The sequence below is a fragment of the Wallemia ichthyophaga genome (genome assembly GCF_000400465.1).
Source record: "Wallemia ichthyophaga EXF-994 unplaced genomic scaffold scaffold20, whole genome shotgun sequence".
NCBI classification, from domain to species: domain Eukaryota; kingdom Fungi; phylum Basidiomycota; class Wallemiomycetes; order Wallemiales; family Wallemiaceae; genus Wallemia; species Wallemia ichthyophaga.
Window position 1 is genome coordinate 71,002 of NW_008806293.1, and position 14,331 is coordinate 85,332.

General features: G+C 41.7%; 9 protein-coding genes across 9 annotated transcripts; 4 read left to right on the forward strand and 5 right to left on the reverse strand.

Moving 5' to 3' along the window:
• Nucleotides 1-90: 90 nt before the first annotated feature.
• Nucleotides 91-1,195, forward strand: J056_002362 (uncharacterized protein; the record flags this gene model as incomplete). Its single annotated transcript, XM_009271627.1, has 3 exons — nt 91-316; nt 365-438; nt 494-1,195. The coding sequence occupies 3 exons, from the start codon at nt 91-93 to the stop codon at nt 1,193-1,195; spliced, it is 1,002 nt and encodes a 333-aa protein (XP_009269902.1).
• A 45-nt stretch (nt 1,196-1,240) lies between these two features.
• On the reverse strand, nt 1,241-1,877 carry J056_002363 (Dr1-associated corepressor; the record flags this gene model as incomplete). The annotated part of the gene is made up of 2 exons (XM_009271628.1): nt 1,241-1,683; nt 1,736-1,877. The coding sequence occupies 2 exons, from the start codon at nt 1,875-1,877 to the stop codon at nt 1,241-1,243; spliced, it is 585 nt and encodes a 194-aa protein (XP_009269903.1).
• A 758-nt stretch (nt 1,878-2,635) lies between these two features.
• Nucleotides 2,636-3,917, forward strand: J056_002364 (tRNA-specific adenosine deaminase subunit tad3; the record flags this gene model as incomplete). The annotated part of the gene is made up of 2 exons (XM_009271629.1): nt 2,636-2,813; nt 2,863-3,917. 2 exons carry the CDS (start codon nt 2,636-2,638, stop codon nt 3,915-3,917), a joined length of 1,233 nt encoding a protein of 410 aa, XP_009269904.1.
• A 194-nt stretch (nt 3,918-4,111) lies between these two features.
• On the reverse strand, nt 4,112-5,238 carry J056_002365 (uncharacterized protein; the record flags this gene model as incomplete). The annotated part of the gene is made up of 4 exons (XM_009271630.1): nt 4,112-4,702; nt 4,760-4,850; nt 4,900-5,033; nt 5,089-5,238. The coding sequence occupies 4 exons, from the start codon at nt 5,236-5,238 to the stop codon at nt 4,112-4,114; spliced, it is 966 nt and encodes a 321-aa protein (XP_009269905.1).
• A 531-nt stretch (nt 5,239-5,769) lies between these two features.
• On the forward strand, nt 5,770-6,072 carry J056_002366 (U6 snRNA-associated Sm-like protein LSm2; the record flags this gene model as incomplete). Its single annotated transcript, XM_009271631.1, has 2 exons — nt 5,770-5,904; nt 5,953-6,072. The coding sequence occupies 2 exons, from the start codon at nt 5,770-5,772 to the stop codon at nt 6,070-6,072; spliced, it is 255 nt and encodes an 84-aa protein (XP_009269906.1).
• Nucleotides 6,073-6,147: 75 nt separating this feature from the next.
• Nucleotides 6,148-9,835, reverse strand: J056_002367 (putative DNA-directed RNA polymerase I subunit RPA2; the record flags this gene model as incomplete). Its single annotated transcript, XM_009271632.1, has 4 exons — nt 6,148-6,588; nt 6,638-9,439; nt 9,495-9,580; nt 9,625-9,835. 4 exons carry the CDS (start codon nt 9,833-9,835, stop codon nt 6,148-6,150), a joined length of 3,540 nt encoding a protein of 1,179 aa, XP_009269907.1.
• A 40-nt stretch (nt 9,836-9,875) lies between these two features.
• J056_002368 (Alpha-1,3/1,6-mannosyltransferase ALG2) lies at nt 9,876-11,398 on the forward strand (the record flags this gene model as incomplete). Its single annotated transcript, XM_009271633.1, has 3 exons — nt 9,876-9,912; nt 9,960-10,626; nt 10,672-11,398. The coding sequence occupies 3 exons, from the start codon at nt 9,876-9,878 to the stop codon at nt 11,396-11,398; spliced, it is 1,431 nt and encodes a 476-aa protein (XP_009269908.1).
• Nucleotides 11,399-11,496: 98 nt separating this feature from the next.
• Nucleotides 11,497-12,482, reverse strand: J056_002369 (uncharacterized protein; the record flags this gene model as incomplete). The annotated part of the gene is made up of 2 exons (XM_009271634.1): nt 11,497-12,321; nt 12,372-12,482. 2 exons carry the CDS (start codon nt 12,480-12,482, stop codon nt 11,497-11,499), a joined length of 936 nt encoding a protein of 311 aa, XP_009269909.1.
• An 83-nt stretch (nt 12,483-12,565) lies between these two features.
• Nucleotides 12,566-13,579, reverse strand: J056_002370 (uncharacterized protein; the record flags this gene model as incomplete). Its single annotated transcript, XM_009271635.1, has 2 exons — nt 12,566-13,421; nt 13,473-13,579. 2 exons carry the CDS (start codon nt 13,577-13,579, stop codon nt 12,566-12,568), a joined length of 963 nt encoding a protein of 320 aa, XP_009269910.1.
• Between the last annotated feature and the right edge of the window lie 752 nt (nt 13,580-14,331).

Sequence of the window (14,331 nt, forward strand, 5' to 3'; positions counted from 1 at the left end):
AGTAGTGCGTCCGCTTAATGGACTCTGAAGATTGTAATTTGAAGAGATTCTTTTTGTAAAATAAGCTTGAAATTTGATAGTAACACCCTTATGCCTTTACTTTCACCAATTCACATAGCTGCTTTTACTTCTGGTGCTGTTCTAGGTGCAGGAAGTGCTTATTATTACGGTAGCAAAAGTGTTGAAGGCGTTAAATTGAGCGCGTCTCCACCTACGCCTGTACCTGCGACAAATACTGCTTCGATTCCTACACAAGCTCCAACACCGGTTAACTCAATCCACAATCCTCAAGATGTTATTAAAATGGGATTCCCAGGTTGTTCGACGTTGTATGCTTGAAATATTACTTATCTTTGCCTTATAGGCCCTATATCAGACCTTATGCGTCGAGAGGCGTACATTACTTCATATGATAGAACAAAGAGACATCCAGCATGGGTGAGTTTTATTACAGCAGATAATACCCATCAATCTTACTTGCCTTTCTCAATAGACAGCACAACATTTGACCGCAGAATCACTTCAAAGAGACAAGTCAGCACCAGCTTCAGATAGAAAGAACAGTCAATTCAAAGAAGACAATGCAATTCCAGACAAGTTTAGAGCGAGATTGTCAACCTACTTCAGAAGTGGCTATGACAGAGGTCACTTGGTTCCAGCTGCAGACGCTAAATCAGGCCAAAATGCAATGGATCAGACATTTTATCTTACAAACATTGCACCACAAGTTGGTCCAGGTTTTAATAGAGAGTATTGGGCGTATTTCGAGACATTTTGTCGAAATCTCACCAAAGATTTCAGACACGTCTATGTGTTTACACTGCCACTTTACCTACCAACGAAAGAAATAGATGGAAAATGGAGAGTTAAGTATGAGGTTCTAGGTGATCCATTCAGTGATACACCTACTATCAGTGTACCAACACATTTCGGTAAAGTGGTTATGGGAAGTAAGGACGAAGGACACAGGGATTTGTCACTTGCAGCTTTCGTGCTTCCTAACCAGGCTATTCCAGAACAAGTACCACTTCCTACGTTCTTACAGAGCATTGAAAAAGTCGAGAGAGATGCCGGTTTGATGCTTTTTAACGACAACGTCAAGTCTACAGCTAAAGAATTGTGCAAGCAAGTGAGATGTGAGGCTGTTGTGCGTAAATTTGATCAATTCGGTAAGCAGATTGGCAGTAAAAATTAGATAGAGAAGGAAGCAAAAGTACAAGAGTGCGCGTAGATAAATAAATTATTCATTCGATAGTGTATCATGGAGTTGCTGAGGTGGTTGAGATTCATGTTGTGTGATGTCTTGTTCAGCCTTGACATTAGGAGGATCTTGTTGCTCGGCAGGTGTAGGAAGTTGATGCTCAGATTGTTGCTGATCGGTTGATGTAGAATCTTCTTGCTTTGCTGGTAAAGAATCTTCTTGGATAGCCTGCGCAGATTCATCTTTAACAGAATCCTCTTTATCTTCATTTGTCTTAGACTTGCGACCTCTACGTTTCTTTGTTGCAGTGTCTTCCGAGGGAGCAGGTATTTTATCAGCGATTTCAGTCAAGAAGTCAAATTGTTCAGTATTTGAAATTGTCTGTTTGAGATGTTGTGCCGTCATTTTCTTAGCGCCCTTCTCCTGAGTTATTTTGATAGTCTCATCGACGAGAGCTTGCATAAATAATTCCAAAGCTTTAGCTGAAAATTGACAAATAAGCCAAGTGAATATTCGATAAAGCTGAATACTAACAAATAAGTACAGGCGTTGCTTGTGCAACTTTACCAACTTCATCGTCCATTTGCATAATTTTCTTTATGCGAGCGACGGGAAATTTTGTATTCTTTTGCTTTTTGATAGCGGCATGAGATTGCTTTTGAGGTTGATCAGACATTGGTGGTTGGTGTGGGTGCTGGTTGGTGTTGGTGGTTAGGTTGACAGCCAACAATCATCTAGAAGGGAGAAGCTAAATATTTAAATGACATTTATTGATTCAAAGAGGAGGAAATTCAATGTGACTGGTGAGTTATACAGTGGAGTTGCTTAGTCGTTATATTGATATATTTACGGGATAGATCAACAATTACGAATTAAAAAAGTTATCAAGAGACAACAACAACAACAACAACAACAACAGCACCAACAATCATTCAATCAAAATCTCATTGGATTACAGAATTGCGTTGTTTGTAGACGCAACTTCAATTTCAAGTTAAGCTCGATATCGGGTAATATCTGTGCAATGTGAGCAGGACTTAGATTATTCATTTAAATACCTTCTAATCCACTCACAGATGCAATTCACCTGCATGTTTGATCTGCTCCCGTAATTGTAATGGCATCTTCAACTCAAACTCAAAGTGTGAGCAATCAACGCGTAAAAGATCGATCAATGAAGATACCATGAAGCTAGTCATTCAAGGATGCTCAAGAGTTCTATGCAAGAATTGTATTATTGAAGAGTCAGTTTGTTTACTCATTATCTACCCACTAACACTACTCAGTCACCAAAATCAAATTTGTTTAGATTGTTACAAACAATAGCATTTTACTTTTAGTCATTGATATGTATTTCTATTAAATAAAATTTGCATCTTCTATGCCAGTTTTTGGTCTCCCTGTTGGTGTCTTCTCGGTTGAAATAAATTAAGCATGACTTTTAATGAGAATGTCGTGACGTATGAATCTGATAGTCCATCAACATCTACAAATTCAACAAAGTCATCTACAAACTACTCAAATCTCATTCCAATTGATTGCTTACCTTTTCAACGAATCGCAAACGTCATTGAACCAACATGCTTAGACGAGAATAATGAACCTTATTTATGTATGTTTTATGTCTTTTATACACTTTCTCTCACTCATTATCACTCAAGTTAACGCTTGGATTGTTAACCTCACTTCTCCAGTTCAAACCCGTGACCTTATTAGATTTTCAACTCATCACAGGCTTGAGGATAAAAAGTGTGAACGAACGAAGCATCTCCGTAGAATTAGAAAGGCTTTTCCTTACGAGAATGTCGACTGTGGCCCACACACAGCCACTTCAAACCTCCCTGGCCTTGATTACTGCATCAGTGTACTTCTCGCTGAAGCCACTCCTGACTTGACCAAGGATAAAGTTAAGCAGCTCCTCTCACGAACCAGCGCACAAGTCACAGATCTAGACCCATACATACTTAAAGTTCCTTCGAGGAGGGCGACTACTGGTGAGGAGTACAATGCGTGTCAGAAATACTGGCCTGTTTCTTTTACCCCAAAAGCTCAATTCGTTAATGGTTTCACCTACGATTATTGGGATGTTCGCAAATTAGACTGGGTAATGAACGGTTTAGATAAAGCGAAATCATTGGCCTATGAAGCAAAGTCTCGTGGTGAACTTCCAATTGCCGCTCACGTCTCTTCTCCACCTATAGAGATACCTGTGCCGCCAGGATATCCACCCCCGACGCCTAACATGACCGCTTTGGGTTACGATACAAGATGTAGCAGTGGGAATCCCTTGAACCATGCTATCTTTAATTGTGTGCGCAAAGTTGGTGAACTGCGCTACAAGGCGGATGCCGAAACGACGACAATCAACGGAAATGACAATGAGAAGCGCAGCAGTTCTACGCAACCAAATACCACTGCCAACAATACACCCACCTTGTCAGGGTTAAACGCTTGTCAAAATGGCGCTGAATATCTATGTACCTCCCTCACACTCTTCTCCACTCATGAACCGTGCATGATGTGCGCCATGGCTTTGGTACATTCAAGAGTTAGGGATATTTACTTTCTCAAAAAGTCTACGTCGTCAGGTGGCTGCGGATCTGTGTACGGTGTACACGAAATGCAAAACCTCAATCATCACTTTGAAGCCTGGTGTTTGAATAGTGAGCATCCTTTAAGTAACGGACTGGATTTAGATGACCATATTAGCCCGTGAAGTATGGCTCATTGGTTACTAATTAACCCCCTGATATATGTAATTGTCTGTACTTTTATTTCGACTTTCTTGTTTCTGTCGCATACATTAAACACTTTGCATTGGTAGACTTGATTCATTTTATCTGATAGTTTAAATTGAAACTGATACACATACATTTATATACAAAAATTATACCCATGAATCAATGCTTTCTACTGATATCCGTCTGAGTACATTCCCGGCCTATATACAAATCCTGGCTCAGGCATCTGAGGATGGCTGAAAGGATCCTTGTGGTTTTCCTCCATCGACACTCTATCGTAAGGATTACCTGGTTCAGGTTCGAATGGATTGATAGTTTGACCGCTCGTCAGAGGTTCTGAGCTGTCATCGTATGGTCTCGATGTATTTGGTTGATACGTTTCCTTTGAGTAGCCGTAGCCTCCTGCTGCAGCTTCCTCATCCATATCTGGAGCTGTAAATGGTGGATCTCTTACGCCACTCTTTCTGCCTTTTTTGATCAGAGTCTTGCTATTAAGCATGATTTCTGCGATTGATCCCATCCAACTAAAGAATACAATCCAGAATAGAATAGCTGCAGCCTTCTTCGTACCACAGAAGGTCGACAAGGCGTTCTTGAAATCATCACCTTTGCCTTCATGAGGATCGTCATCTGGATTCTCACATCCTGGTGTGGTGAAGGCAGATCCTGTGGTTATGGCTGCAAGTAGTAGGGAGATTAAGACACCAGCGCCGTTCAAAACCCATGCAGATCTGCGCTCTTTGAGAAATAGGTCTGCATTCTAAGGAAATAACGCGTCAATTACGCGTCTTCGAAGGATAAAGAAAAGTCTACTCACCTTGAGCATATTCCTCTTCACGTAAAGCATTGGTATCGTGAATAAAACAGTCGACATTATCAGCAAAAGTAAGCTGACTGCTAAAGACAATCTATTGATCTGTGTAAGGATACTTTCTGTTGTTATTGCATATCACGCACCCAGATAATCCAGAAGGACCAACTTCCCATTTAGCTTGAAATCCGGCAGTAGCAGCCCACATGATCAAACAGAGCAGACTGCTACCCATCTGGCAGCTTCTAATAATAATAGTAATCACCGACATTTTGGTATCCTTGAAAGGAAGTTTGTTAGATCAAGTTGAGTTTGGGCGTTGCAATTGAACTCACGCTAATTGACGCAATTGGAATTTCATGATATGTGTCTTCTTTGTTAGATCCACCAGTCATGAGAATATCGTGGGGATTTGATTCTTGCTTGTCAAGCTTAGGTGTTGGCGTGAAAAGGTGCTTTAGTCTTAGAGTGTATCCTTCGAGCATTCTGAGTTGGAAAGTGTTTAGATTCTAAATTAAACGCGTAATTTATACATACTTTAATATATTTTCTTATTTTACGCGTAAATTCTTTCCGTTAGTCCTATTTGTGTTGTTCGATTGAGCAAAGACGCGTAGCGCAAGCATAGCGCAGAGTAAGAAAATATTCTAAAATGAGTCGATATACATATATGAAAATAATAATAAGCAACAGATTCATCATTCTTTGTCGTCTCTGACTTGTAATTCCACTTGCCACATCGGTACATAGTGAATTGAGTCGGAGCATGTGACAATGCATCTGTGATGAAATGTACTTACGACTGCCAGCTTTCCTCCAAGCTTCAACTAAATAATTCATATCCAATAAAATCAAGGTTGTCAGCTGACTTCCACGATAAGAAATTTGATATGGTGAGCGAATAACGAATGATATATATCAGATATTCACAGTCACGTCAGCTGATATTCTCAGTATTTAAAACGCTCACAGAGCAGACGGTTACTGGTGAGTGTTGCGTGTTGATACCTAGCCAAATGGCTGAGATTATGAGTAAAGTTGAATTGAAGAATGATTTGTGTTTGATTGGCACTCTGAAATCTGTGGACCAGTTCCTAAATATCAAGCTAGACAACGTTAAAGTCCTCGATGAACAAAGATATCCTCATATGGTGAGATTATTTAGATTTATACCAAGCATACACCTAATAGACTTTCAGATGGCTATAAAGAACACTTTCATTAGAGGCTCTGTAGTTAGATACGTCCAGCTACCTTCGGAATCAATCGACACTCAACTACTTCAAGATGCAACTCGCAGAGAATCTACACGCACATAATATCTAACCCAATAACTTCAAAAGATCTGTATTTATGCATATACTTTATTTTTTATATAAATAGTCTATTCACCTTCAAGAAAGCTCTATTGACATTCTAATACCCATACATGCAAGTTCCGACGCTAGATACCTCAACACGTATGGAACTGCTACTACGTCCATGTTACCACCTTTGCCAATGTTCAACTCCTTCGACAATGGCAGTATGATATCACTTTTTCTCTTCACTTGAGTTGCCTCGCCATCCATTTCTCCCTTGTCCTCCTCCTGTTGAGCTTGACGACATACGCGACAATACTCTCCAGTTGGTCCTTGAGGAAGTTGTGACGCTCTTGTGTCTCTCTCATCCGTGTATCCTAGTGAAATTAAACTACCGCAGTCTCTGCATACCCATGCTGTTGAGTAGTCGGAGCAATTCATCAATCTGTCTTGCAGCAAGAAAGATGTACCATGAGCAATAAGCGCATCTCTCTCCATTTCTCCCAATCTAATACCACCGTGACGCTTACGTCCCTTTTGTACTTATTAGCCAGGGTAATAATTTAAAATAAGCCCAACGCACCTTAATTGGCTGACGTGTGAGCTGATCAACCGGCCCGAGCGTTCTAACTTGATACTTGTCATTAACCATGTGTCTCAATCTTTGGTAGTAAACACATCCAAGATATATATCAGCAGGGAATTCTTCACCAGTTACACCGGAATACATTGGTTCGTTTCCGTGATAATTGTACCCAGCAGCCTTCAGCTGATCACCAAAGTACTCGACAGGCGTATCGCTTTCGTTGAAGTTAAATGGCGTACCATCCTGCGCCAAACCGTGCAATGCACCAGCCTTACCTGCGATGGACTCTACAAACATACCAATGGTCATTCTAGATGGGAAAGCGTGAGGATTAATGATAACGTCTGGCTGCAAACCTGATTCTGAGAATGGCAGGTCAATCTTCTTCCATCTCTGTGACATAACACCCTTTTGTCCATGTCTAGAACTGAACTTATCACCAACAACAGGTGATCTAGGTATACGGATCTTAAAGTGAATCTTTTGCAACTCAGAGTCACCACCGTCTGAACCCAGCAAACGAATTTCGTCAATGTAGGCATCTTCATCTCCTTTATATTTCTCAACCATTGTTCTCTGTGTGGTTTCATCTATGTACGCGCAAATTGGATCGCCGGAAGTTACTTTGACGCCGGATGGCACTATACCATCGTCGTCAAGCGTTTCTCTCCATTCCCTCTTTGCGTCAGCACCCAAACCAAAGTGCAGACTTGGTGTTGACTTTGATTTGTTTGCTCCTCTCATCTCACGGAGATCCACAATTTGAGATTTGTACACTGTACCATAACCAAATCCTCTTTCATGTGCTGACTTATTGATTATCATAGCATCCTCCATATCGTAACCGGTATACGACAATACGGCAACAATTGCATTAGCACCTTGAGGGAAATTATCCATACCGTAATTGTTGTGCAGGTTTGGCCTAACGATTGGTGATTGACCGTTTTGAATTCTATATAACTTGTTATCCGTTCTTCTCATTATAGCTGTTGAAGGTGTACCCATTGTTTGCTTAGCCATCTGGCATTGGTACATGTTTCTTGGTGATTGATTGAAATCGGAGAACGGTGTCATATTTGCGACAACCGATAAAACGTTCGTTGGTGTAAATTCAACATGTGTAGATATTCCCTTCTCAATCTCTTTTGGAACACAAGCGACGTCCATGTAAACCTGTTCGAATGAACCCAAGTGATCTAATTTACCGTTGGCAAGGTACTTAACCGGTCTCATCATTCTAGCTCTTGAGGTGAACAGGTAGAGACCTGGATATTGACCTCCTTTAGACGATGGTACTAAACCAATTTCCATATTCAACGGCACGTCATGTAATCCTTCAGTCTTCCAGATACGCAGGGCCTCTGCCATGTGCTTGACGTCTGAAGTGTTGGCCCATCCAATCACTCTACCGTCAAGATGTATAGCGACGTGTGTTCTTCTATCAACTGTGAATATAAATGGCTGAATCATACCCAAACCTGAGAGCAGTGCTGGGATTTTAGATGCACTTTCTTCCAGGTTTTCGGTTGTAACTTTACACGATCTGGAAAGATGGTTAAGAAGACCACATGGAGCACCATCTGGTGTGTGTACTGGACACAAGAATCCCCAAGCCTCAGGAAGGAGCTTTCTAACAGCTGTTGTCTTTAATTCAGCAAAGAAAGCACCTCTATGTATACATCTAAAGTGTGAGAGATATCTGTAGAAGTTGAGCTTTTCAGCCATGATTGTGAAACCAGTAGCTTGTTGTAAATCTAAACCAGATGGTGAAACAAGATTACCAGTAGCTAAAAAGTAATTAAGTTTTTGTCCAATATCAAAGTTCGTTCTCTGTATGACTTTGTTGACATACTTGTCGTCGCTTAAATTGGTCGAGCTAACTTGTCGTCTGAGGTCTTGTCTAATCTGAGCAGAGGCAGCTATTAAACACTCATCCAACTTCTCCTTTATTATTTGACCATACAAAAAGCCAGGCATGAGTACTTCGTGTAGTTGAGGGGAATCTGGATTATCTGCGCAACTTTCACCACTGACTAGGGAGTAGAGCTTTTGTAGCATGAAAAGCAACATTCTATACTTGTCTTCAGGTGTTTTAAGGTGGACGAGGATACATCTCTCAATGAGGTGTTGACCAACTTGAATATCGGACCAATCATCTGGACAGCCCAATACGACTCTAAACTTAGATCCTAAGTAGAACAAGCATTGATCTTTGGTGTATAGTCTGAATGGCTTGAATCCTCTTAACAAAAGTTCAACACGATCAGTCAAGAAAGTGTTATCGTAGTCTTTTTGAATGATTCCTTCAAAAATATCCCTATCAGAAGCAGAGCTGAGTGCTTTCATGACCATGATAACTGGAATCATGTATTCGTTCTTTCTCCATGCAAATCTGAGAGTAGCGCCACCATTACTGAGATAATGCATAGTATTTGTTGTTGAAGTTTGATCAGGTCTAACGCAACGAATCTGTACACCAAATTCGGTGTATGTTGGGCCTCTATTAGCGAAACTAGGTCTAATGATTGAAGTTACGTAATGTCTTCTCGGAACGACGAGCAATCTCATTAACTTTTCATTACCGTTAATAATGAAATAACCGCCCATTTCATCTGATTCTTCGTGCTTTGCTACTAATTCTGCTGAGGACATTTTCTGCAAATTGCATCTTTCTGATCTAACCATGACAGGAACTGATCCGCACTCTCTAATGAACTCTGTCTTTACTTGACCATCAACCTTGAGTTGAATTTTAACGCTCATACGTGATTTGTAGGTTGTGAGTCTCTCTCTTGCCTGTAGTGTAGGTAATAAGGTGAGTTTCGAAGATTTTGAAACGAATCAAGCTCACCTCGAATGGGAAAACTCGTCTATCTAAAGAATTCTTATCTTTATCGAGTACCATAGGTTTGGCAATGTTTAATTGCTTATAAGTCACTTAAATGGATGAGCGAGAAGAACACGATAAAACGACGACTAACATTCAAGCCTGTGTTTATCATCGATGACAACTCTAGAAGGAATATCTCTAAGAGCTTTATCGAGCAGTCCTTCATCGCCATTTGAATCCTTGAAGAGCATATTGAAGCTGTCTACGTGAGGCTTTACCAGCTCCTGCAGAATTGGATAATTATTCCCTTTCGCCGAGGGATTTGTGAATTTCTTTTCCCTCTCGAGCGTGTGAAACGACATGGTGGTTACAGCACAAGAAGATTCTTCATCTTGAACTTCCATGAGGATAGCAATTTTACACCCAGATTTAGGAATTGGTTTGTATGGTTTTAGATTATACGCCCATCTCTCACTCTTCTTTCAGGCGGCGCAGAAAGACTGATCGTCGATGCAGCGCTCAGTTTGCAATCCAGGGGACACAGCGTTGATATATTCACAAGCTACCACGATCCCTGTCACGCATTCAACGAGACCAAAGATGGTACTCTTAATGTCCACGTTCTCGGCGATTGGTTTCCGCGCTCTTTTTGGGGTTATTTGCACATAGTATCCGCAATCGTACGACAGATACATCTAGCTATATTGCTTATGATCTCTATTACCCTCTCAATCATCATTTCTCCTAATATGTCCTTCTCCGTTTGGTATAAACCCACACAGCGATACGATGTTATCTTGGTCGATCAGCTCTCTGCAGCCATTCCCTTACTCAGACTTTGGCTAAAGACTCCAGTCGTATTTTACTGTCACTTCCCTGACAAATTACTCGCAAGTGGCTCTATAGCACCTGTTAGCGGCGATGGCAAGACCATTTACCCGGCTCAAATGTCCACGCTTAAGCAGCTATATAGAATACCCATGGATAGGTTTGAGGAGTTCTCTACCGCTGATGCTGATGCTTTAATCGCCAATTCTCAATTTACAAGCAATGTTATCAAGAATACGTTTGTCGATATAACCCACTCACCTATCGTTATATACCCTTCAGTAGACACTACTGATCTTGTAGGAAGCGCAGGTGATTTGAATGGGTGCGTGACTATCTTACACGTTTTCAACTACTAAAATAGCTCAAGTGCGCGCATCTTCCTATCTATCAATAGGTTTGAACCAAAAAAGAATGTCAACTTGGCTATAGAAGCACACGCTAAGCTCATCGAGAATGTTGGAAAACAAGAAAGAAACTACTTGAGTCTTGCATTGGCTGGCGGATACGATGCTAGACTACCATCTAACGTAGACTGCGTACAAAACCTGGAGAAGTTGTGCAAGGTTCATTCACTTGTGTGTTCGTTTATTGACGAAGCAAATGCAATAAATCCCAACGACGGTATCGATGTTTATTTCATGTTGAATATCAGCACACAAACCAAGAAAACATTACTCAACTCATCCTCTACAATTGCACTTCTTTACACTCCCACCAATGAACATTTTGGCATTGTTCCTGTCGAGGCGATGGCATGTGGGAAGCCCGTTCTCGCTACAAATACAGGTGGTCCGGTTGAGAGTGTTAAAGATGGTGAAACGGGGTATTTGCTCCCTTCTGATCCACTACAATGGTCACATAGGATGAAAAATATGCTCTCATCATCTAATCAAGAGACGAGCATTAGTTGCTGCAAAGCCAGAGTTGAGGAGCTATTCACTCTCAAACGAGCAGGCGAAAAATTTGAACAGGTCTTAGTGGAAGCCGTTAGCCACGGTCTCACTAATCAACGCGAAAGAGGAGCTCTACTGCAAGGAAGTGTTATGCTCTTTTTTGTGACTACATTCATTGTCTTATTGATGATGATCATCTAGACAAGATTGTTCCACTGTATTCTTACTGTAAAAAGTGTATGTGTAGTAATACAAAATTCGTAATGAAGAGAAATATTAATAATACTATTGAGGGACTGTCAATTCAAATTCAAGAGGAAGGTTATCGTCGCTGCCGCACCCAGGCTGACACCTAGAGCGCCACCTACAATCCCAGCAGTGAGATTTTGCTTGTATTCAGCTGGTGGTTTGTTGACCGTCTTGTCAGTGAAGTTTGAAGACTTTGATTTCTTGAGCTTGTTTGTCCTGATCCTGGCGAATCTGAACGCTTCCTTGCGTTTAGCGATTTGGAGTCTCTTGTTTATAATTTCGCTCTTTATGGATTCCAGTCTTATTTCTTTAAGGTCATATGCTAGTGAATCGAGGGTGCTAGACTGTGCTGTAAGCTGGTCTTCAAGGTGTGCAATTTGAGAACGAAGAAGTAAATCAGAGCCACATTTGAGGCTGTTGGGGTTAATAGTTGATGACTCAGAGGGAATTTCATTGGTAACATCATTACCTGATCTGATTGTTTGGTTTGGCTCTGGATAGTAAACCTCATAATCATCGTCATGCTCTCCCTCATCATCATAATCATAGTATTTGCTCTCTTCATCGTCAAAGCTACCTCCAGTTGCGTTATTCACACTAGTTTCACGCTCATTATCAGCATGATCAAGATTTTCACTGATATCGCTCAAGTCCGCAGAGAATACGTTGGATGGCGAGTCAGCTTTGACAGTGACAGTGACAGGCTTAAAAATCTTATCGCGAATCTTGAGGCGCTTGCTTAATTGCAATTTGAAACCGCTTTCAATCTTGACCGGCTCAGGGGTAAGTTGAGTGACTTGCCCAGTGATACAATCGACGAGAAATGAACCATGCAAGCTTCCTGTATCTTTGTAAAAGATTGAATTCCCTTCAAGCTGCGATACAATAAGCTGATGTCATTCACACAGCAGTTACGATGACGCACCCAGAGTAGTCCATGGGCTTTTGATACTATCTTGGACTTGAAGAGGTCTCTACCGATGACCTGCTTGTCGCTGACTGGAATAATTTTACCAGATTCAGTTATCAGCCTCATTGTATACACTAAAGAGCAGGCTAAAACAGTAAAACGTATACAAGTGATGATATTAAATACAATAAACGCAATAATGCTACATTTCAATCAGCTAAACACTGCTGGTCACAGATTGTTGATTTCATTTTCTGACTTGAAAGTTCTATGTCGAACAATTTAACCTCATTTAAAGCGTGTAAGGCTGCAATTGCATTCAATCTACCAGTCTCCACTGCTTGCTTCCTTTCCAACCTCAACTTCTCTAGCTGATCATCCAACTCAACCGTTGCGCTACCTCTTATCTTTGGCTCGCGAGCTGGTTTTGGCGGGCTGTCTGGATAAACTATCTCCTTTGTAATGCTGGTATTTGAAATGCGCGTTTTTGTGTGCAATCTCCCAGGCTTATCGTCGAAAGCTGTAACTTCAGGCGTGCGAGGGCTGCGTGAGGTAGTTGTAGGCGAGTAGCTAGAATGGCGTTGATGGTAATTTGAATTAATTGAAGGGATACGAGGCCTAGCTGGTGGAGGATGGATTATCTGCGGGGATGGTTCGATGACTGTCTCCTCTTTCAGCTCACCCTCTTCGCCATCATCGTGGTCTCTGGTAATCACTTCACGGGTGACGCTGCTAGGTGATGGGAGAGGAGAGTCATAAGATGTGTTTATAGGCGGTGGCCTGTGATTATGACTGTGGTTAAGGCTGTGTGCGCTTGGGTGACTGTATGAATGCGAGTGGTAGCTATCGTAGTCTCTTCCGCCGCCGCCACCTCTATAACCACCTCTACCACCACTATATGGCTTGCGTGAGGGAATGTATCGCGGCGGGCTTCTCGGTGGTCTGTTCCTACTCAAGTGGTCGTCTCTCCAGCCAGGACTTGGCCTATAGAAGCCTCTCCTAAACCCACCACCACGATATCCGCCTCTGTCATATCCACCTCTGTCGCTGTATCCACCTCTATCGCTGTGGTGCTTATCAGGATGAGTAACCCAATCGCCTCAGAATCAGACTAACCTGTAGCCACCTCCGTAACTTCGAGGCGCAGGCGGTGGTCTTCTATCAAATTCATAGCCCCTGTATGCTCTAGGCGGTGGTGATCTCGATGTATTTCTCCCGGACATCTGATAGTTTGCAAATAAGAAGGAAGACAAGAAGCGTTATGGATTAAAATCTAATCACAAATCTACCAGAACTCTTGCTAGTATTTTTGAATGGTTCCTTCACTTGATTTATTCCAATTATCCTAATTGTATTTCACATCGAGTACGTACTTCCTGCAATACACGAGGTCAATTCCCATATCCGTAAGGCAAATTGTTGAGGTCTGCGAACTGCTACTAAAATGTTCATATTTCGTCTATGTATGAATGCAGATGCACCCGCCTAGCACGCTTCTTCGCATTATTGTTCTGATCCGCTAACGATATGGGTCAAGAGAAATACTTTTATTTCCCTGGTTATACTTCCCTGGTTATACTTCACAAGCCACACAATCCTAGAATAGTGACGTTTTTGCTTACCACGTTTAAGCGCACTGAGACAAGTGAAAATATTCCCAGACTGATTTGGACTTTGAGCTATTCCTGATTACAGTAATACCTGAGGAAATCATAAGCGTCTGCTCCATAGCCACATTTTGCCGTCAAGGAACAAGAGCTGAGGGAGGAGAATTCACGGAATGAGACCAGCGCCGCCTCTGACAAGACAGTAGCATTAGCCATGTAACATCTATTGAACGGACTATGTCTGCAGTTGTAGTACTGCGAACCAACCCAAACCTACGCGCTGGCCTACGATCAAACTCGATTCGCTGGTGGCGATGAGAGCGTTCACGACTGTCACTGCAGGTGGGCAGCTGCATAGAATCAACCAA